Source organism: Bos indicus, chromosome X, assembly GCF_029378745.1.
Source record: "Bos indicus isolate NIAB-ARS_2022 breed Sahiwal x Tharparkar chromosome X, NIAB-ARS_B.indTharparkar_mat_pri_1.0, whole genome shotgun sequence".
Lineage (NCBI taxonomy): Eukaryota > Metazoa > Chordata > Mammalia > Artiodactyla > Bovidae > Bos > Bos indicus.
Window position 1 is genome coordinate 14409678 of NC_091789.1, and position 22554 is coordinate 14432231.

Below are 22554 nucleotides of genomic sequence, written 5' to 3' on the forward strand. Positions count from 1 at the left end.
GTCTTAATTCAGCAAACATTTGTAGCTAAGCTAATCAATGCCAGGTGTCGTCCAGGAGCTAGGAGTCCTGAACAGACCAGGCTCGCACCCTTGCCCAATTTTTCGGAGGAACGTACAAATGGACCAGAGAAAAACTCTCTGATTAAAGAGCAAGCACCGCCGAACGAGGAAAGCCGCTGCTAGCTCTAGTGCTCAGGCGCTACGCCCCCGGCGCGCCAGTGCTCTTCCGGCGTGGCGCAAGCTCCGCGGCAAGCAATGGGCGCGAGGCGCCGGGACCGCGCATGCGTCTTGCGGCTTCTCCGGGAAGTTGCTTCCTAGGTTCTGAGCCTGAACCCGCGGAGATGAAGTAAGGCCTTAACTGTCCTCTAAGGAGGGGTCGGGGGAACTGGGGCCCGGGGCCAACCCACCCGGGCTGAGGTGGTAGAGCATCTGCGGGGCTGACGGGCGGGAGAGGCGGGGAGTCTAGAAAATTAGTCTCTCGGTTTTGTTCTGTTGTACCTCAGGCCGGGGCGCGCTTACATGCCCGCTTTTCCTTCCGGTTTAGCCCTTTAACTAAAGTGAAGCTGATTAATGAGCTGAATGAGCGTGAGGTCGAACTGGGGGTGGCGGAGAAGGTGTCTTGGCACAACGAGTACAAGGACAGCGCTTGGATCTTCCTGGGTGAGGCCCACGTTTTCCTCTCGTAGGGCTCCTCCTTCCCTCCTGCCCTGCTTCCTAACATTTCAGCGTTCCCGCCTTACATTCCTCCCGACATTCACCACCCACATTTATTCCCTTCCGCTGTCTCTCTGTAAATACGTTTTCCTTGTCTGTTTTCTTCCCATTTCTAATTTGCTCTCTCTGCCAAGTCAGTGCTCATAATAGGTACTGCCGGCCGTTCACTGTGCTGAGAATCGTGCCACTTGGTTTCTCAGATACCGTTACTACCATCCTCCTGTCCCTCCCCATTTATACAACTAAAGAAACAGGTGCAGAGAAGTTAATGACTTCAGGTCACATAGCTTAGGAAGTGGAACAGCCAGAACTATGGCACTCTAGAACTCATGGTCTTAGCCCCTATCTCATATTACTGCCAACTCCCTCCCCTCCTCATTCTCCTTCCCTCAGAGTTTATTTTCCTCATCTAATTATCTCCTGCCTTCTATCCGTGGCCATATCACCATCTCTATATTCACTTTGTGTCATATGCGGTAATTTGACAGTTTATTCAAAGAGGTTATTGCACCAGACATTGTGTTAAGCATTTTATTTCCATTTATTTAACTATTATAACAATTCTGTGAAGTTAGAACTGTAATATCCCCATTCTATTGATGAGGAAGGAAACATTTGCAGGGAAAATTATTTCCTATGAAATGCTTAATAATTGACTTTATAATCCTTAGTCCTTGTGAGATGGGGTTAATATTTGCATATTTAAACTGATTTTGGACCTTAGCTGTGAATTTGCAGATAGAGAGCACATGAGTTCAAGATATGTTTTTGGAAGCCAAGTTTTGTGCTGGAAACTATCTGCTTTGTCCAGAAGATTTTGGGTGTGAGGGGGGTTAGTTTGGTTAGGGATGACCCCAGATTTTCCACTCAAAGTTAATCACTCCTTTTTCTGTATTACTGCTGCATTTTCTGTGTGCTTCTGTCATTGCATTAGACTAGGTTCTTTGAGGGAAGGCCCTGTTGCTTATTCTGATTTGCATCCCAGTGCCTGGCCTAGTGCATGCATGGTACATTGTAGACACTTGGTAAGTGTTTGCTGAACTGAAATGTGTTTCTCTTTTTGAGGGGGACTTCCTTATGAACTGACTGAAGGGGACATCATTTGTGTGTTCTCACAGTAAGTCACCTTTTTTTCCTTCTTTTTAGTAAGTCACTTTTTTATTTCTTACCTTCTGGGTCATCAGAGTAGTTTGCTTCTGTAATGCATTTTCAGTTCAGTTCAGTCACTCAGTCGTGTCCGACTCTTTGCAACCCCATGAATCGCAGCATGCCAGGCCTCCCTGACCATCACCAACTCCCGGAGTTCACTCAGACTCACGTCCATCGAGTCAGTGATGCCATCCAGCCATCTCATCCTCTGTCGTCCCCTTCTCCTCTTGCCCCCAATCCCTCCCAGCATCAAGAGTCTTTTCCAATGAGTCAAGTCTTCACGTGAGATGGCCAAAGTACTGGAGTTTCAGCTTTAGCATCATTCCTTCCAAAGAAATCCCAGGGCTGATCTCCTTCAGAATGGACTGGTTGGATCTCCTTGCAGTCCAAGGGACTCTCAAGAGTCTTCTCCAACACCACACTTCAAAAGCATCAATTCTTCGGCGCTCAGCCTTCTTCACAGTCCAACTCTCACATCCATACAGGACCACAGGAAAAACCATAGCCTTGACTAGACAGACCTTTGTTGGCAGAGTAATGTCTCTGCTTTTGAATATGCTCTCTAGGTTGGTCATAACTTTCCTTCCAAGGAGTAAGCGTCTTTTAATTTCATGGCTGCAATCACCATCTGCAGTGATTTTGGAGCCCAGAAAAATAAAGTCTGACACTGTTTCCACTGTTTCCCCATCTATTTCCCACGAAGTGATGGGACCGGATGCCATGATCTTCGTTTTCTGAATGTTGAGCTTTAAGCCAACTTTTTCACTCTCCTCTTTCACTTTCATCAAGAGGCTTTTTAGTTCCTCTTCACTTTCTGCCATAAGGGTGGTGTCATCTGCATATCTGAGGTTATTGATATTTCTCCCGGCAATCTTGATTCCAGCTTGTGTTTCTTCCAGTCCAGTGTTTCTCATGATGTACTCTGCATAGAAGTTAAATAAGCAGGGTGACAATATACAGCCTTGACGTACTCCTTTTCCTATTTGGAACCAGTCTGTTGTTCCATGTCCAGTTCTGACTGATGCTTCCTGACCTGCATACAGATTTCTGAAGAGGCAGGTCAGGTGGTCTGGTATTCCCATCTCTTTCAGAATTGTCCACAGTTTATTGTGATCCACACAGTCAAAGGCTTTGGCACAGTCAATAAAGCAGAAATAGATGTTTTTCTGGAACTGTCTTGCTTTTTCCATGATCCAGTGGATGTTGGCAATTTGATCTCTGGTTCCTCTGCCTTTTCTAAAACCAGCTTGAACATCAGGAAGTTGTAATGCATTTTATGGCATCACAAAAGCCCATTTATTTTAACTCTAGACTGACTGGCCTCCCTGCATTGGGGGGCCTGAAGCTTCTGTTCTGGTCTAGATCAGTCCCAGGACATGGTTCTGTAACTCTCCAATGTGCCAAATCCAAGAAGTTGGTTGATACAGGAGCCTGTCTTGGAGATTCTGGTCTATTTTTATTGTCTTTTCACTGAAGCCTACACTGGAACAGACTGGAACTCCTAGGAAGGTACTCTGTTGGCCCATCTCCTTGGGCTCTTATAAACTGTGGGTAATTCATTCATGGGGCCATTCTGGGCCCACACCTGTGTGGCACTGTAGGATTAGGGCAAAGCACAGAGGAACTGGGAAAAAAGCAAAAGGTTTAGGCAGTAGTTTTTTTCGTTGTTGTTGTTTCTAGTTGAGTGTAAGGTTAGTGAGCAGAGCCCGTCTCTTTAACTGGAGACTGAGAATCACAGGCTGATGAGGGATAAGAATGAATAGGAGAATCTTATATTCTTCATTCTGCTACGAGATGATTGCAGCAGCACTAGGTGGGAGAGAGTCTTGGCAGCTCACATTAGTAGTGGCAGCTGGTAGGAGAGGGGTTGGGTACAACCACAAAGCTACACAGAGTAGTTAGTCCATAGGTGCCAGAAGGCCTTGGCAGCTCAGAGCAGCAGAGAGCCATGACCCCTGGACTGTGGAGTCCTCAGGCAGAGAACCATGATAAAAGAGGTTGGGCAAGCAGACAGTGGCTGGCACACCCTGGCAGAGGCATTGCCATGGCAGGGAATGGTTGGACCATCCAGTGGGCAGAGGTCCCTGGCTGATTGGTTGGGCCATATATAGGACAGAAGGCCTTGGGAAAGAAATTGGGCAAGAAAAAGGCCATGGTAGAGGGCCCTGGCAGGGCCTGAGGCTGCTTTTTCCAACTCTTGGGTATTGGGAAGTTCACAGTAGGTACAGCCTATAACTTCCATGCCTTTTTGGTAGCTCTGCCTAGTCCAGTCTTCCACCTGGGAGCTGTTTTTGTCTTATTTGCATTGAGTGATGATCACTGGTGTGTGTGTTTAGTCCGGTTCTCTGTTTTGGCTCCACACATTGCTCTCCATGATGATTGCCTGTGTCACTGACAACAGTGGCTTTCAAAAAATATTTTGTTTTCTGATTATCAGAGTAATGTATAGTTGTTGTAGAACACGGGAAAAAGAAAAAAGTACGAAGAATAAAATAAGAATGTACTTTAAGAAAAAAATGTTAACATCTTTGTGTATTTATTGTCTTCTTTTCAATGTTGGGCATTATTTCCAGTATTTTGCTGTTACGAATTATACTGCAGTGTACATTGTGATATATACATCTTTGTATGCCTCCCTGATGGTTTCCTTCATGAAATTAATTTATAAACATTGTCAAATTACTCTCTGAAAAGGTTGTCAGTTTTCACTCTGACTGGAATGCTCATTTTCCTGAATCCTAATCAGTAATGGTTATTTTAAGAAAATATTGCCATATGACTTCTCATTATTATTTTACTTTGCCTTTATTTCATCATCTGGGAGGTAGAACATCTCTTCGTAGATTTATAGGCCCTTATTCTTTTTCTTTGTAAATTGTCTATTAAGATCATTTGCCTATTTTTTCCCTGTTAGTGTGTTCCTCATTTTCTTACTGATTTTACAAGAGCCCTTCATGTATTAACTTATTGTTTTTAACACTTTATCATGTATTGTATTGCTGTGGACTAATTTTTTTAATTTGATGTGTTATACTACATTGCCATTATTATTTCTTGATGCTCAAACTGTCCCAGTTTGGTCTGTAGTTATCCTGTCAAGCCAGCTCCTGTATTCTTTTTTCTTTTACTTTTTCTTTTGAAATACTTGAAATAATTTCTGGGTTAAAACAGGAAAGTTATGAAATAGAATGAAGAATACCTATATCCCCTTTACTCAAGAGTCCCCAGATGTTAGCATTTTATCACATTTGCTTTATTATTTCTCTCCACCTATATGCATATTATTTTTTTTCTGAACCATTTGGGGGTCAATTGCAGACATGATGCACATTTACCCCTAAATTCTTCGGTGTGTATTTCCCAAAATACCGGGACATTTAACTTCAGGATAGTGATCAAATTCAGGAAATCAACACTGTTACACTGTTATCTAATCTATAGACTTTATTTGACTTCCAGTTGTCCTGATAATGTCCTTTATAGCAAAAGGAAAAAAAATGGCTTTCTGGCCTTAATCTGTGATGTAAATTGCAGACGTTTTCTCCTAGTTTGTCATTTGACTTTGTTTATTGTGATTTTTTTTCTTTGCAAAATTATTATTTTTAAATTTTTATGTGGTCATTTATTCATATGTTTAAATGATCTTATGGTAACATTGACTTTTTAGGGGATGTACAGTCCTATGAGATTTTTTTTTTTTGATACTTGAATAGATTTGTGTAATCACCCTTACAATTAGGATGAAGGACAATTCCATCATCCCCCAGACTCCCTCATGCTGCCCCTGTATAGTCTGTCCTCTAATTGCTGGAGAAGGCAATGGCACCCCACTCCAGTACTCTTGCCTGGAAAATCCCATGGACGGAGGAGCCTGGTAGGCTGCAGTCCATGGGGTTGCTGAGAGTCAGACACGACTGAGCGACTTCACTTTCACTTTTCACTTTCATGCATTGGAGAAGGAAATGGCAACCCACTCCAGTGTTCTTGCCTGGAGAATCCCAGGGACGGGGGAGCCTGGTGGGCTGCCGTCTATGGGGTCGCACAGAGTCAGACACGACTGAAGCAACTAAGCAGCAGCAGCAGCAGTGATCAAATTTATCAGTTTTTTAAGCTTCTGGATTTGAGTCATAATTAGAAAGTATTTCTCCCCACCCATCCATGTTCTCTTCTAATACTTGTATAGTTTCAGTTTTATGCATTGAAATCTCTGATCCATTTAGAGTTATTCTGATGTATAGTGTGAGATATGGACCCAATTTCATATTTTTTCAAATGGCTATCTAGTTGTCCCAACAGCATTTATTTAAAACTCTATATTTTCCCCCAGCAAATTGGAGTGTCACCCTTATACAGAAGTATTAACTTGGGAGGTGATTTTGATATCTTTATAATGTTGAGTCATCTTATGCAAGAAAAAGAGGTGTCTTTATTGAAAACTGTGTTTGTGTCTTTCAGTAGTTTTTTTTTTTTTTTGTTACTTATATTTATTTTAATAGGTATATATTACCACAGCTTTTAAAATCTGTATTTCTTTTTTTTTTTTTATTCCTTTATTTCTCATGTGTTCCCCATCCTGAACCCTCCTCCCTCCTCCCTCCCCATACCATCCCTCTGGGTCGTCCCAGTGCACCAGCCCCAAGCATCCAGCATCGTGCATTGAACCTGGACTGGCATCTCGTTTCATACATGACATTTCACATGTTTCAATGCCATTCTCCCAAATCTTCCCACCCTCTCCCTCTCCCACAGAGTCCATAAGCCTGTTCTATACATCAGTGTCTCTTTTGCTGTCTCGTATACAGGGTTATCGTTACCATCTTTCTAAATTCCATATATATGCGTTAGTATACTGTATTGGTATTTTTCCTTCTGGCTTACTTCACTCTGTATAATAGGCTCCAGTTTCATCCACCTCATTAGGACTGATTCAAATGTATTCTTTTTAATGGCTGAGTAATACTCCATTGTGTATATGTACCACAGCTTTCTTATCCATTCATCTGCTGAAGGACATCTAGGTTGCTTCCATGTCCTGGCTATTATAAACAGTGCTGTGATGAACATTGGGGTACACGTGTCTCTTTCCCTTCTGGTTTCCTCAGTGTGTATGCCCAGCAGTGGGATTGCTGGATCATAAGGCAGTTCTATTTCCAGTTTTTTAAGGAATCTCCACACTGTTCTCCATAGTGGCTGTACTAGTTTGCATTCCCACCAACAGTGTAAGAGGGTTCCCTTTTCTCCACACCCTCTCCAGCATTTATTGCTTGTAGACTTTTGGATCGCAGCCATTCTGACTGGTGTGAAATGGTACCTCATAGTGGTTTTGATTTGCATTTCTCTGATAATGAGTGATGTTGAGCATCTTTTCATGTGTTTGTTAGCCATCTGTATGTCTTCTTTGGAGAAATGTCTATTTAGATCTTTGGCCCATTTTTTGATTGGGTCATTTATTTTTCTGGAGTTGAGCTGTAGGAGTTGCTTGTATATTTTTGAGATTAGTTGTTTGTCAGTTGCTTCATTTGCTATTATTTTCTCCCATTCTGAAGGCTGTCTTTTCACCTTGCTAATAGTTTCCTTTGATGTGCAGAAGCTTTTAAGTTTAATTAGGTCCCATTTGTTTATTTATAAAACACTGGTGAAAGAAATCAAAGAGGACACTAATAGATGGAGAAATATACCATGTTCATGGATTGGAAGAATCAATATAGTGAAAATGAGTATACTACCCAAAGCAATTTATAGATTCAATGCAATCCCTATCAAGCTACCAACAGTATTCTTCACAGAGCTAGAACAAATAATTTCACAATTTGTATGGAAATACAAAAAACCTCGAATAGCCAAAGCGATCTTGAGAAAGAAAAATGGAACTGGAGGAATCAACCTACCTGACTTCAGGCTCTACTACAAAGCCACAGTTATCAAGACAGTATGGTACTGGCACAAAGACAGAAATATAGATCAATGGAACAAAATAGAAAGCCCAGAGATAAATCCACGCACATATGGACACCTTATCTTTGACAAAGGAGGCAAGAATAGACAATGGATTAAAGACAATCTCTTTAACAAGTGGTGCTGGGAAATCTGGTCAGCCACTTGTAAAAGAATGAAACTAGAACACTTTCTAACACCATATACAAAAATAAACTCAAAATGGATTAAAGATCTCAACGTAAGACCAGAAACTATAAAACTCCTAGAGGAGAACATAGGCAAAACACTCTCTGACATACATCACAGCAGGATCCTCTATGACCCACCTCCCAGAATATCAGTAGTTTTTAAGAGTTTTCTTTGCATAGACCTTGTACATTGTTTGTTTTTACATTTATTTTTAAGTATTTTATCTTTTTGCTGTTGCTGTTACAAATGGGGCTCCTCTTTCCTTATATCTTATTGTTTGTAAGAGGGTGGTTTATTTTTGTTGTCTTTATATCTTGTTATCCTACAGATTTGTTATATAGTTTGTTTTTATCATTGTTTATCATTGCTTCTCTTGGGTTTTCTATATATATCATCATATATAATCTTCATACAGAGATAGCTTTACTTTTTTAATTAATTTTTAAAATTAGAGTATAGTTGATTTACAGTGTTGTATTTGTTTCTGCTGTGCAGCAAAATGAGTCAGTTATACATACACATATATTTACTCTTTTTTTATATCTGTTTTCTCCTGTCTAATCACATGGGCCAATACCTACAATATTAAATAGTGTTAAATAGCTGAATACCATAGTTGAATCATTTCTAGTGTTTTCTTTTAAGTAAGATTCTAGATTTTGGGCTGAGGTATATGTATGTGATCATGTTATGACATTTCCATCAGTTACTATTGTATTTTTATGACTGTAGTTTTAAATTTATGAAGCTTTAACTTTTCTGGAATTAATTTTTATATAATGAGTAAGGTAGAATTTTTTCTATTTTCTTTTTCATTAAATTATGTCTTTATTAACTTCCACCTACCTTCCTTAGATTTACTCTCCCCCACTCCCCTGTGGCTTGTGGGATCTTAGTTCCCTGACCAGGGTTTGAACCTGGACCCTGGCAGTGAAAGCACCAAGTCCTGACCGCTGTGACTGCCGGGGAATTCCCCTTTCCTTTTTAACAATAAAATTCTTTAATGTTACAGATTTTCCTGAGTGTGTGTGGTTTTAGCCACATCCTGTAAGTTTTGGTGGGCTTCCCTAGTAGCTCAGACGGTAAAGCATCTGCCTGCAATGCAGGAGGCCTGGGTTCGATTCCTGGTTCAGGAAGATCCCCTGGAGAAAGAAATGGCAACCCACTCCAGTATTCTTGCCTGGAGAATTCCATGGACAGAGGGGCCTGGCGGACTATAGTGCATGGGGTCGCAAAGAGTCGGACAAGACTGAGCGACTAACATACACTAAGTTTTGGTATATATTACCATTTTTGTTGTTTTCTAAATACTCTACCATGATTTCTTTATTTTATTTCACTTTCTCTTTCATCCAGTAGTTAGCCTGGAGAATAGGTTTCAAGTTCTAGTTAGGGCATTTTTTGTTTTGAAATTATTGTTGCCAGCTGTTTCATATTTTGATTGGAGAACATGGTCTGTGCTGTTTTTGGAGATGATTGAGGTTTACTTTGAGATCTAGTCTATAGTCAGTTTTAATATTTGTTTCATGGATTCTTGAGAAGAAACTCTTTGTACAATCGAATATATCTGTATATCTATTAGTCTGATGTTAATATTTTTAACAATGTAATTTTTATATTATTAAGTATATGTTTATTTGTAGTTATATAATTTTATATTAATTCCTCTGACTTATTTTTCTCAATTTTATGTGTTGTGAACTCAAAGTGGTGTGTTAAAATCTCTAATAACTTTCACTCTTAGTTGCTCTTTGTATTTTTAATTAAAATTTTGGATGTGTTAATTTATGTATAAAATTTCATGACTTATGTATTAGGACCTTTTTCTGTGTAAAAGAGCCCTCGTAGTCACATTTAAATGTTTTCTTTGGTTGGCCTTGAATTCATCTTTGATCTTAGTACTACCTCCCATTTTTTAAATTAGGTGTTCTTGATATATCTTTTTCTAACTTTTAATTTTTAACCTTTCTTTGTCATCTTGTTCTCAGTGTGTCTCCTATACAGATTATATTATTTGAATTTTGTTTTGTCATCCAATCTGAAAGTTTTTACATTTTAAATCAATAGTGTCTTACTCTTTTATAAATTAAATAGATACGGGGAGATTGTTAACATTAATCTGGTACGGGACAAGAAGACTGGGAAATCCAAAGGATTCTGTTTCCTCTGCTATGAAGACCAGAGGAGCACAGTTCTGGCTGTTGACAATTTTAATGGGATCAAGGTGAGTATGCTTACTGAACAGAACTTTTCCATTGTGTAGGGTTTCAGTTTCATTTCCCAGCTGATGACTACAGGCTCAAGGGCAGTACTGGTCATCTGGGTTGCAGAGGTGTGGCGACATACTGACTGGGAAATGACCCCAGGAAATAATTCCGTTGGCTCATGACCCTGTCAACATGTGTTTCTTTTCCCCATCTCTTAGCAAGCTATGTCCTCAGGAGCATAGGTACCATGACCCCCCACTCCCCTTCATCTTGCACCCAACCAGGCGTCTGTTTTTCACCTTTTCTTCCTCACACTCCACTCTCATTTCTGCTGTATTGGAGAGCAAAGAGACTAGCAAACACTGCAGTTTCATGCTGTCCTGTATCAGGGAATTTGGGGTTCTATCATGGTTTCGTGGCTGAGGACCTAGCCATGTATGTCTCTCATATGTCTCCATTGACTTAGCAGTACTGGGCCCTGAAAATTCTCTAGTTAAAATCTCATGACAAAGTCTATGAAAGTAACTCATTCTGAAGTTTTCTGTCCTCTATTCTCTCTCCTCCACCCTTGTAAATGAGACAGGGTGAGTGATGACATGAGAGTGAGACATGAAAAGGGAATGGGGCAAGTCAGGGTTATCTATGCTCCACATGCTCCCTGTGCTCATTTAGGAAAAGCACTGCCATTGAATGAGCATTGTCACGGGTTGGAGGGGTGACTCTTGACTTGGAGAATTTGTCACTGATTGCGCCAGCAGTGAAAGGAAGTCACCATAAAAGGTTACTTTATTCTACCTTTTATGGTGGAATGGGATAGGTGAAAGTACTCAGGCTTAGGGGTAAGAGTAAAAACTTGCTCTTGAATGGAACAGTAAAAGCCAGACATTTCACATTTCTAATGGCATTGCCTATAGAATAAGTCTGTATCTGCCCAAATGTTTTTGTTTTAAGTGAGGGTTTAATTTTTTGTTGTTCACCTGGAGAGTTGTGATTCGCAGTGATAGTATCAGCATGAGCCAGTGGTTCCAGTATGGTGGGGGTGGAGCAAGGAGTGAGGGCTTAAGAGAAAAGAAAGTAGTCCTTTCTAGATTCCTTACCTCCTCCCAGCTGTTGTTTGCTTTGGCCTTATCCATTTGTGTTGAGAAAGCAGCTGTAGCATTGAGCTGAATTTTAGGAATTCCCTTTAGCTTCCAGACTTTTTCACAGTGTGTTTCACCGTAAATTAATGTTACAGATGGAAGGTAATTCATGTTTGTGCATCTAAACTCTTGCAGTTTTCCATGCTGCTTATGCTTTGGGGCAGTACTTCCCAGGCTCTTTTCACTTCATGGCACACTTATAACGTGGAGATACTTATATAGAACTCTGATAAACTGATGAGGCTCCCAGGATCTCCAGCTGCCCCAGGCTCTACCTGACTGCCCCCAGGGTTGAGCGAATGTGTAGGGATGTGTGCTGTGACACATCACTTGAGCAGGTCTGCTTTTGAGATTTTCTGAGAAACAGAATTAGCAAGAGGATAATGGGAATGGTTCAAACCATGGATTTCTGCAGCTGGGTTCAAATAGATATAAGGCTCTGTTTGGTAGCAAATAGTTAGCTATCTGCTAAAGCAGTGCCTGTTTGTCCTAGATCAAAGGAAGAACTATCCGAGTGGATCATGTATCTAACTATCGACTTCCTGAGGACTCAGAAGAAATGGATGAGGTGACCAGAGAGCTGCAGGAGAGGGGCTGTGGGACTCATACTCCTCCACCAAGTTCATCTGAGGGCTCTGAAGATGACAAACCCACCAAAAAACACAAAAAAGGTAAATGGTTAAGGCCTATGAGAAGATTCTGGGTAGGCTTAATGTTTGCTCTTCTTAGCCTTCACTGAGAGTTGGTAGTCAGTTCTCAAGTGTGAAGGGGGCAGGTGTGGGGAACCTTACTTTAACTGGGGAAGAAGAAGTATCAGCAGAAGACTAATGCTGTGGGCTAAATTCTGGCCACCAAAAGGCATATACTGAAGTCCTAACCCTCTGGTACCTAACGTGACTGTTTGGAGGTAGGGTCTTTAGAGAGAGAATTAAGAGCTGGAGTTGCCTTGTACAGCAACCTGACATGTTAAGGGTGACAGACATCCAGCTTGGATTCTTGGAGGCACTTTTCTAGAAGTAGAGACCGTGAGTGGTTCACACTGCTGCCAAGCATGCTATCCTTTTGTATATCCTCCATCTTTTCCATCTTCTTTTTCTTACTTATTGTGCCCCTCTTTTCCTCCAGACAAAAAGGAAAAAAAGAAAAAAAAGAAAGACAAAGAGAAGACTGGCCGGGAGGTACAGGCAGAGCAGCCAGCCTCCTCTTCATTGCCCAGAAGCAAGATGATAAAGGAAAAGGATGACCCTGGCTCTAAAAAGCACAGTGGCAAGCACTCAGAGACGGGAGAGAAGGGTCAGAAGTCAGAGTCCAGGGAGGTGCGGAAGTCCCACCCCAGTTCCCCTGAGGTCAGGATGACCTGCCGTAGTGGAACGGAGGACCAAGAGAGGGAGCCAAGAAAGGAGAAGTCCAAGCATGAACACAAGTCATCAAGCAGGAGGGAAGAGAGAGAAGACAGGCACAGAGAGAGGGACAGGGGTCGAAGCTCAGACATACATTCCAGACGACATGACAGGCGCTCTGAGGGGCGGCATGACAGGGGCTCTGAGGGGCGTAGTCACAGGAGTAGAAGTAGGAGCCGAGATAAATCCCACCGGCACAAAAAGTCCCGGCACTCCCGGGACCGGGAGTCCTCTAATCCCAGGGAGCTCAGGTATCACTGATATCGCAGCCTGTTCAGCTATTCAGCACGGTGGAATTAAAAATGAACTGTATTTTTCAAATACAATGAAATTCAGTTATTCTTTTACTATATTTACATGTAAAGTCTTTGAGAATGAATTCTTTTGATCCCTTGAGTATACTAATCATCAAGAGAGGTGTAGTTTTTAACAGCTAAATATCCTGGATTTTTGAGCAGAATCCATTGTCCCTGGGAATATACTTGGTACTTTTGGCACATACCAGAGCATTCATGTACCTAGATCTGGGTTCATAAATATGGCCATTGAATTCATGACCCCAATTTATGATGAAATGGCCAGGAAGGGGAAATGCCAGACAGTTCTAGAATTCTAGTCTTTGTGCTACATGTTAAGAACCTTTCCAGTTGGCAGCTATAACCACTGAGCAGAGAAGTGTGGCTTAACTAGGTTCAGACAGGTTGCTATGAATGTGATAAGGATTCTTAACATCAGCCTGCTCCTTCCTTATTTTTGCCTACCTGCCCCCTGTTTTTTGAAATTATAGACATCTTTTTTCAGTTTTGCTGTTTTTGTTTTGGTTGATATGTCTACATTTTTTTCCTTATAACTTATTTATTGAGAAGAAATTCACATGAAATTAACAATTAAAAATTATTTATTTTTTAATTTAAGGATAATTGCTTTACAGAATTCTGTTTTCTGTCAAACATCAGCATGAATCAGCCATAGGTGTACATATGTCCCCTCTCTCTTGAGCCTCCTATCTCCCTCCCCATCCCAACCCTCTAGGTTGATACAGAATCCCTGTTTGAGTTCCCTGAGACATAACAGTAAATTCCCATTGGCTATCTATTTTACACATGTTATTGAAAGTTTCCATGTTACTCTCCGTACATCTCACCCTCTCCTCCCCTCTCGCTGTGTCCATAAGTCTGTTTTCTATGTTTCTCCATGTCTGCCTTGCAAATTCATCAGTACCATCTTTCTAGATTCCATATAGTGCATTAGTATATGATATTTATCTTGAAATTAACCATTTTAAAGGGAACATTCAGTGCAGTTTGGTACATTGACAGTGTTATAAAACCACCAACCATATCTAGTTCCAAAATATTTTCATCACCCCAAAATGAAACCCTGTATACCCATTAAGCAGCTCCTCCCCATCCCCTCCTCCTCCTTGTCCCTGGCAACTACCAATCTGCTTTCAGTTCCTGTAGATTTACCTATTCTGGACATTTCATGTAAGTGGAATTGTACATGTGGCCTTTTGTGTTTGGGGCCTTTCACTTAGTATAATATTTTTGAGGTGCATCCATATTATATCAGTGAAAATGTTAGCCGTGTCCAACTCTTTGTGATCCCATGGACTGTAGCCTTCCAGGCTCCTCTGTCCATGGAATTCTCCAGGCAAGAATATTGGAGTGGGTAGCCATTCCCTTCTCCAGACACCTCATTCGTTTTTATGGATAATGTCCCATTGTATAGATATTCCATGTTTTGTTTGCCACTCCTGAATGGATAGACATGTGGGTTGTTTCCACCTTTTGGCTAGCCAGGTATACCAACCTGCTTCTGTGCTTAGTCTGCTTTTTAAAAAAAATTTTTTTTACTTTACAATATTGTATTAGTCTGCTTTTCATGTAGCTGCTCTTGGTGAGGTGGGAACACTTTGTCAGCTCCATTGCATATCTGTCTGGTCTGATGGGTAGTTCTTTCTCATTTTGAGATTCTTTTTATTTATTTATTTTATTCTACTTATTTATTTAATCAATCCTTTATGAATTTGATAGGAACAGTCCACAAAACCTTAATACCTCTGCTGAATTATTAAAATGGAATTTCTGACACTGTAAAACATAGGACTAGAGCTTTAATAGTGAATGTGTTAAGTTAAAGTAACTGGTGTGTTTGTATGGGTCCTAGATGAGATGTGCACCTACATTGGTGGTTGGGATGTCCATGAAGGAGAGTGGGGAGGGAGCTGGCGGAGACTGGGAAAGCTGTCAGACTATGACATATGTCTAACTTCTGGAGAAGAAAGGGAGGGAAAGAAGGAAGTTACATAGGAAAAGTCTTAAGACTGCAGTGGAGTTCTAGGAGTTCTAAGACTATTTCAGCAAGACCAGTGGTGAGCCCTTGAGCAAGAGTCACCTGTCAGAGGAGTCCCAGGAGATGAGCCTTGGTAAACAGGCGTCCTTGCTGCTGGACCTCCGTCAGCCATCGTGACCACTCTGCTCGTGTCCATCATGCCAGTTGTGTAGTAACTAACGAAGGCCCCTGCACCTGGCTGAGTCGTTGTGTCCGCCTGGTGGTTCAGTGCCTCTTCCATAACAGATGTTTTCTAGTGGTGGTTAACATACGATGCAGAAATCTGCACACTTTGCATGCTCCCATGTGTCAGTCCACGGCCTTTGCATCAGATCGCCTTGTCTCTGATCTTCCAGCCCTTTTCCTTCCAGGCTTCCAATTGGATGGTCAAGCCATTGGCCACTTCCAGGAGTCATGTATTCAATAAACGGTCTCACTTTGGGCCACTTTTTCCACACCAAGTCAAGTGCCCTGCTTTGTTGTTCCATCCACTGGAAAAATGTTCCTTCTCCCCCGTGAACGTATCTGCTGTTACACAGATACCACCCATCTTCGTTTTGTACTTAGATATTGAGTGCTGGCCCATCTGTAAATCAGGCTCAAGCTGTTTCCTCCTTTAGCTGGTCATACAGGAATCCCCATATGGCCGTAGGTGCAGTTACCATAGAGCCTACCACTGTCTGCATCATTCAGGTGTTTAACAGCAGTGCTGATCTACTGCATCTCCATGGAATATGTATTTGATTTATGTATCAATTAGGGTTTTTTTCAGAGAAATGGTATACATATATGTATGTGTGTGTGTGTATATATATATCTACATACGCCATATATATCTTGCATCCAGTATTCAAATGTCTGGCCATTCTTGCCCCAGTGTACATACGCCGAAATGAGTGGCTTTAGGTCCCTTCATTAGTGCTGGGAGAAGCATTACATGGCATTGTCCTTCCTTGTAGGGGCCCAGCTACCTCTTCTAGATATGAGGATGGGCTGATGTCTGGAAATTGAGCAAGTAATTTGGACTTTTTACTAGGGACAACCTCCCTCGGCCCCGTTTCCCCACTTTCGCCTTTTTCAGCTTGTAGATCTTGAGTGATAGCCCTTGGTGGCGCTCTGTATTGCTTCTAGGGACACCATGGTCCATTTGCACTATTTCCATGAGTCCATGTGGGTGAAGCCCGCTTGGCTGCCCTTCTGACCTTGAGGTTCACTTTAGTATTTGTGTCTTCCTGGCTTCTGGTGGATAAGCACCGCTCAGTTCAGTTCATTTCAGTTCACTCAGTCAAGTCCAACTCTTTGCAACCCGGTGGACTGAAGCACACCAGGCTTCCCTGTTTATCACCAACTGGAGCTTGCTCAAACTCATGTCCATCGAGTCAGTGATGCCATCCAAACATCTCATCCTCTGTTGCCCCCTTATCCTCCTGCCGTCAATCTTTCCCAGCGTCAAGGGGCTTTTCTAATGAGTCAGCTCTTTGTATCATGTGGCCACAGTATTGGAGCCTCAGCTTCAGCATCAGTCCTTCCAATACTATTCAGAATTGATTTCCTTTAAGATTGACTGGTTTGATCTCCTTGCAGTCCAGGGGACTCTCAAGAGTCTTCACCACCACAGTTCAAAAGTATCAATTCTTCGGCACTTCCTAGGGTTTTATTACTGTGGGGCCCCAGCTCTGTGATGATCTCTTACTGCCATCCCTGGCCTGCAGAGGAGGCCACCTCTCAACCTAACGACACTGGTGCCCCTCTCACCAGTGTGTGCCTCGGTGAGTGGGATATTCTCTGGACCCTGCTATGGAATACTACCCTCTGGTGAGGTTTCTTACCTCATGTAATCTCTCCTCTCCAGGATACCTACTCCCCTTGGCCTCTTCATTCCTTCTTTGGTCCTTTGCCAGGACAGCTCAGGTGTTTCTACTTTGCCTAGTGGTGGCCAGCACTTTCTCCAGTCCTCTGTGAGCCACCTCAGTGGAAGCTGCTCACCCCCTGCAGTTCTTGCCTGGGGGTTAAATTCTGTACGTATGTGTGTGCGTGTGCTCAGTCGCTACAGTCGTGTCTGAGTCTGCAACCCTATAGTCTAGGCTCCTCTGACAGTGGGCTTCTCCAGGCAAGAATACTGGAGTGGGTTGCTGTGCCCTCCTCCGGGGGATCTTCCCCACCTAGGGATCGAACCTGCATCTCCTATGTCTCCTGCATTGCAGCTGGATTCTTTTACCACTGAGCCACTTGGGAAGCCCTCTAAATCCTATATGCTAAGTTCTAAGTCTGAATACTTGCTTTTCTGATTCTTGATACAGCACCCTTGAAAACCAAACCCAGTGTTCCCATGGGTCCTGTCAGTACCTGCCAGTTAATTCTTGCAGCTTTTTGGTAGGCCCAGCACTTCCCTAGCCAGGTAATGCTGGAATTTAATTCTAGATAGCAGTTTGGTAACCAGGAAAGAGGCTGGACACAGCTCCTGGGTCGGGGGGGGGGGATGGGCACTGCGTGTCTGGTGAGGGGAGCAGCCTCTAGCATCTTCCAGCACAGGGTGTGCAAGCCCTTGTTTGGAAAGAATGGCCCCCTTGGCATATTGAGAGCTGGGTGGGGGTGTCTTCAGAGCCACCGCCTTCAGGAGAGTCTAACCAGATGTTCCTACCCCACGTTTCAGGGTCCCAAGGATTTTCCAACCATATGAAGTCATGTGGCCCTGACTGCAGCAAAGCCGATCAGCCATATGTTAAATATTGAGTATTTAATTTCCCTGGAGTTCTGCAACTCTTATGGCTTCTTTGTTGCTCTGCTGCATCCACTCCTCCACTGCAGGAACTGAGGGGCTCTTGGGAAGCTCGCTGGAGGCCCTCTGGCTCTCACACATACTCTTTACTTAATGGTCATCCATTTCTCATTGCCCTGCTGCAGGGCATCAGTACACTTAACAGTATCCAGCCATTTCCACTGTCTTTGTAGGCCTTCCTTATTCCTCCATTTTCAAAAGTCTGAATCACCACATCCGGCAGCCTGTTTTCTCAGTTTTCCCACATCATCTCCAGAGAAATCTGTAGCAGTTGGGTCCTCAAGGCCTGGGACTATCTGTGCCCCACATCCCCTCAGGACAGTGTCCATTCTGCCCACCAGGCAGTGACTGAAGCAGTCCCAGGCCCCATCTTACACAGCCTGTTCTCTTGGATCACTGCTGGCACCATCTGTGATAACTCGGGTTCTCTGAGAAGCAGGGGCCAAGATGGGATTAAACACATAAGAGATTTATGAGGGTAAGGGCCTATGAGGGAGAGTGGGGAGGGAGTCAGGGGAGAGCTGTGGGGCTAGATGCAGGTCTCTAACGCCGGTGGAAAGAGGGAGGGAAGGAAGGGTGGAGAGGAGAATTCTTAACCAGGTGGTGCGATTCTAAGGACATCTTGCGAAGCAAATGCGTCTTTCAGGACAGGCAGTCCACCATGGGCCCTGAGCATCTGCACATTCTTGCTGAGGTTCTTGAAAGCACAGTTTACCTGCTTCTTGATGCTGAACCATTTCTGTAGGGCAAAGTGACCATAGTATGACTACTGTTTAACCACTCGCTTCCCAGGGGAAGGAGCACTGGTTTGTTTGTTCATTGCTCAGAAGGTCCTGGGCCCTTGACCCTGGGTTCCTCGGCCGTGATGCAACCCGCCACATAGGTAGCATGTCTCTGAGCCCATTGCATTGCCCTTGGGGGACTGGCAGAACTCCACTGATACCCATGCTGTTTGCTGATATAAGTATTATCTTGTTCTGCCCCATGAAGTCTGTCTACTTTGCATCTGTAATGTGGGATCAGGTCGACCTGCCATCCTTTGTGAGGATGGGCTTCTTCCCTGACAGCATCCCTGCCCAGTCACCTGTGGGGGAAGTCCTGTGTCTTGCAGGAATAACCAATCTTAGCATCTCTGCTACACTCTGCCATTGGCTGAGAGCAGCCCATGAGAAATTTGGCCTTGGTGAAAATGCAGCGATGATGGAAAGTGCAGCAGCACTACATTTCAGAGCTCAGTAGCTGTGGCAGTCAGTCACTTATGCTCCCTGGAGTCAGAGATCTGAGAGGGGCAAATACACCTTGCACTATGCCCAGCTGAGAACAACCAGCTAGTTATTGGTTTTGGTTGATCTTTGGCAACAACGAATGTTTACTGGTTCCTTTCATGGGTTCACTTCACAAAAGAGTTGCAATTCATTGGTGGACAAACTCGAAGTGACCTTAAAGCTGAACAGCCAGTGAATAAAGTGCTCATTAAGAACAATTTTTACTTCTTGGCATATCAGTATTTCTTTCTTGTGGCCTAATTAACACCCTAGTCTGTCTCTTTCCTTCCTCTAACCTACTGGAATGTGTACCTCATAAGTATCTATCTTGGCAGTTTATGGGCTCAGTGAACCCTAAATTGGAAGTGATCCTTATCTAGTATAGATGTTCTGTAAACATGTTTTGAAGCTTTTTGAAAGGAATAGCCTGGTCATTGTCTAAATGGTAGTCTAGTGAAGTATAAAGTGCTGTGCACTATGCTGTTGAGACCAAACAATAAAGTCAAACATTTGCTGATATCTTTCATCTGAAAAGTTAAGCTTAGAAGACATGTTTGGGTGCGACTATTTGCACTGAAAGGATTTAACCTAGTATCTTTCCTTTACTAAATAGGTGGCCCGTGATTTCTGCAAGTGTTACTGGGAACTCCACCATAAAATGAATGATAAGAACAGATCATTTTTTCCAGTTGGAAATAATAATTATATCTGTGATAAGCATTTGTTATTCTTTAAGTATGGGCTTCCCTGGTGGCTCAGTGGTACAGAGTCCGCCTGCAATGTACGAGGGGCCAGTTTGATCCCTGTATTAGGAAGATCCCCTGGATGAGGGCATGGAAACCCACTCCTGTATTCTTGCCTAGAGAATTCCATGGACAGAGGAGCCTAGCAGGCTACAGTCCATTGGGTTGTAAAGAGTTGGACACAAATGAAGCAACTTAGCATGCATGCAAACTAAGTATGACCAATAGCGTGTCATCAAAGACACATTGGTCCCTAGATGAATCATTAAGAATACTGAAATTATGTGCTGGGTCCTAAAAAGGGGCAAAACCATATGACACAAGTTACTCTAAAATATATGCTTGTCACCTAGCTATATAGCTATTGTATATTTAATCTAATGCCAATATACTTTCTATAATGAACATCAGTCAAAAATTTGGTTACCTTTTGTCAGCTTAGAATTTAGAAGAGCACCTTGGGGTTGATTGAAGATGACCTACTGTCTTTACAGAAGTTGTTCGAAAAAATCTGAACTAATGCTTGGTTTTTCTACGCCTCATAAGAAACTGAGGCATTTGGTATTATCCACCTTAGGCTAGGTTTAGAATTGGCGTAAGAATTGATGTTGGAGATGGTTGTGATGATGTTTCCTCAAGAGAAAGGCATTTGTTAGCAAGCAGCTAACAGCAGCCAAAAAAAAAAAAAAAGTCCTTCATGATTATTTAGATCTCTTAAGTTCTTTGAATTTTTCTTAGTTTATCATATGGTTGCCAAATCACAAAGTATACAGTGTAATTGTTATCTGTGTGACATCTTGTTTTTTCCTCTAGCCTTCCCTGGTGGTTGCAGGAAACCCTGGGGTCTCCTTGGATCTGTGGCCGCCTTCTGGCCCTTCCGGTTCATGCCCTGCTTGCTTGGCAGGCCCGGTTGGGCCCCTTGGAACACGTCCACAACATGAGGGGAGGGGAGGGGCACTGACGCCTCCCCTCCCAGCGCCCCTGTGTGGGGAGGCCCAAACAGGGCCTTATTTTGTGCTCAGATTTTATTTGTGTGCTGGTTTTACTTATTTAATATCTGCATTTCTGTGTGTGTAGATTTTCACTATCCTTGTCATTTTTCAGTGCCTGTATAGCATTCTTTCCTGATAATACACCACACCAGTGTCCCACTGCTGCTGCTGCTAAGTCGCTTCAGTCGTGTCCGACTCTGTGCGACCCCATAGAGGGCGGCCCACCAGGCTCCCCTGTCCCTGGGATTCTCCAGGCAAGAACGCTGGAGCGGGTTGCCATTTCCTTCTCCAATGCAGGAAAGTGAAAAGTGAAAGTGAAGTGGCTCAGTCGTGTCCGACTCTTAGCGACCCCATGGACTATAGCCTAGCAGGCTACTCCGTCCATGGGATTTTCCAGGCAAGAGTACTGGAGTGGGGTGCCATTGCCTTCTCCGAGTGTCCCACTAGGATTGTTTTAATTTTTCTTCATAATTAATAGTAATGCTATGTACATTTTCATATAGTCTTTTACATTTTTTTTCACTTTATATTATTCCCTTGGACCAAATTTACCTAAATGTAGTTACCAGGTCCAAAAGTACAGCTGGAACCATAACTCATCTTATTGTTAGACTGCTTTTCAGAAAGATCAAATTTGTAGGATTGTCACCACTGTAGAGTTCAAATGTAATTCCCTACATCTGGGCAACACTGGATTTTTATCATTTTATTCCTGTTTTCTTCTCTAAAAGGTATATTGTGATACATTTGGGTTATTCTAATTTGCATTTTATTTCACTGCATTCTTACTTTTAGTGCTTTCATTTAAAAAAAATATTTAAATGGTTCTATCTCTAAGGACTGTAGTTACCAGCTCATACACTCTTAATGTATTTTGGCCAGCAGACTTTGAAGAGCTATGGTAGGCACCTTTCCTCCCATTCTGGTGCTCACCTTTTGACATTTAGTTCATTAGACAGAAGAGCATTTTAAAAAATGACTGACTTTGAGACTACGAATGCAGTGATATTAGGACATAGTAGCTGTCAGATAGCGTGCACGCATTCTCTCCTTCCATTCTCACCTCCCTCTTCCTCTCCGTTTTCTGCCTTGTTTGAGGGAGGATATTAGACTTCTTGCTAAAGTCATATGAAAATACACTTGTTATCCAAAGCCTATCTCTGAGAAGGATACTGGTCCCATTGGTAATAGAGATTGCTTTGGGAGAGGTGAACCAGGCCAACAGCTGGGAGAGAAGAGGAAAACTTTTCACTGTAGCTTTTATAGCTTTCGATTTCCAAACGGATTGCTATTACTTTAAAAAAGTTTTATTTTTTGGTATTACTTTTTAATAAAAACAAAGGCTTATGTAAGATCAGTGCTTGTCATTATTGTGGATCTTTAAAAGCTAACTTTAAACTTATGCTGCCGCGTGCGATGAACTTCAGTATGTAAGGGCAGAAATGAGATGAAGGCAGTGCAATTTAGGTATATGTGATATTTGGGCAGAACTGCCTGCCATTCTATTTACTAAGCTTCACTTAACATTTCTGGACTATAGGTACAGCATAAAGGAAATTTACTTTCCTAGAAATATTTCCCTTGGGCATTAGTATAAGGCTGAGACCTTCCACTGACCTAAATTCTTGGATAAAGCTGGGGTATGAGAACGACTAGTGAGTGAGCTTCTTGATGTGTTTCTGTCTCCTGGAAGCCGTTTCTAGCCA

The 22554-nt window shown here is 42.5% G+C and overlaps 1 protein-coding gene across 1 annotated transcript; it reads left to right on the forward strand.

Moving 5' to 3' along the window:
* Positions 1-205: 205 nt before the first annotated feature.
* On the forward strand, positions 206-13649 carry RBMX2 (RNA binding motif protein X-linked 2). Its single transcript, XM_070784810.1, has 6 exons — positions 206-346; positions 545-660; positions 1780-1831; positions 10084-10213; positions 11829-12006; positions 12461-13649. Exons 1-6 carry the CDS (start codon positions 282-284, stop codon positions 12994-12996), a joined length of 1077 nt encoding a protein of 358 aa, XP_070640911.1. The 5' UTR covers positions 206-281; the 3' UTR covers positions 12997-13649.
* Positions 13650-22554: the final 8905 nt, after the last annotated feature.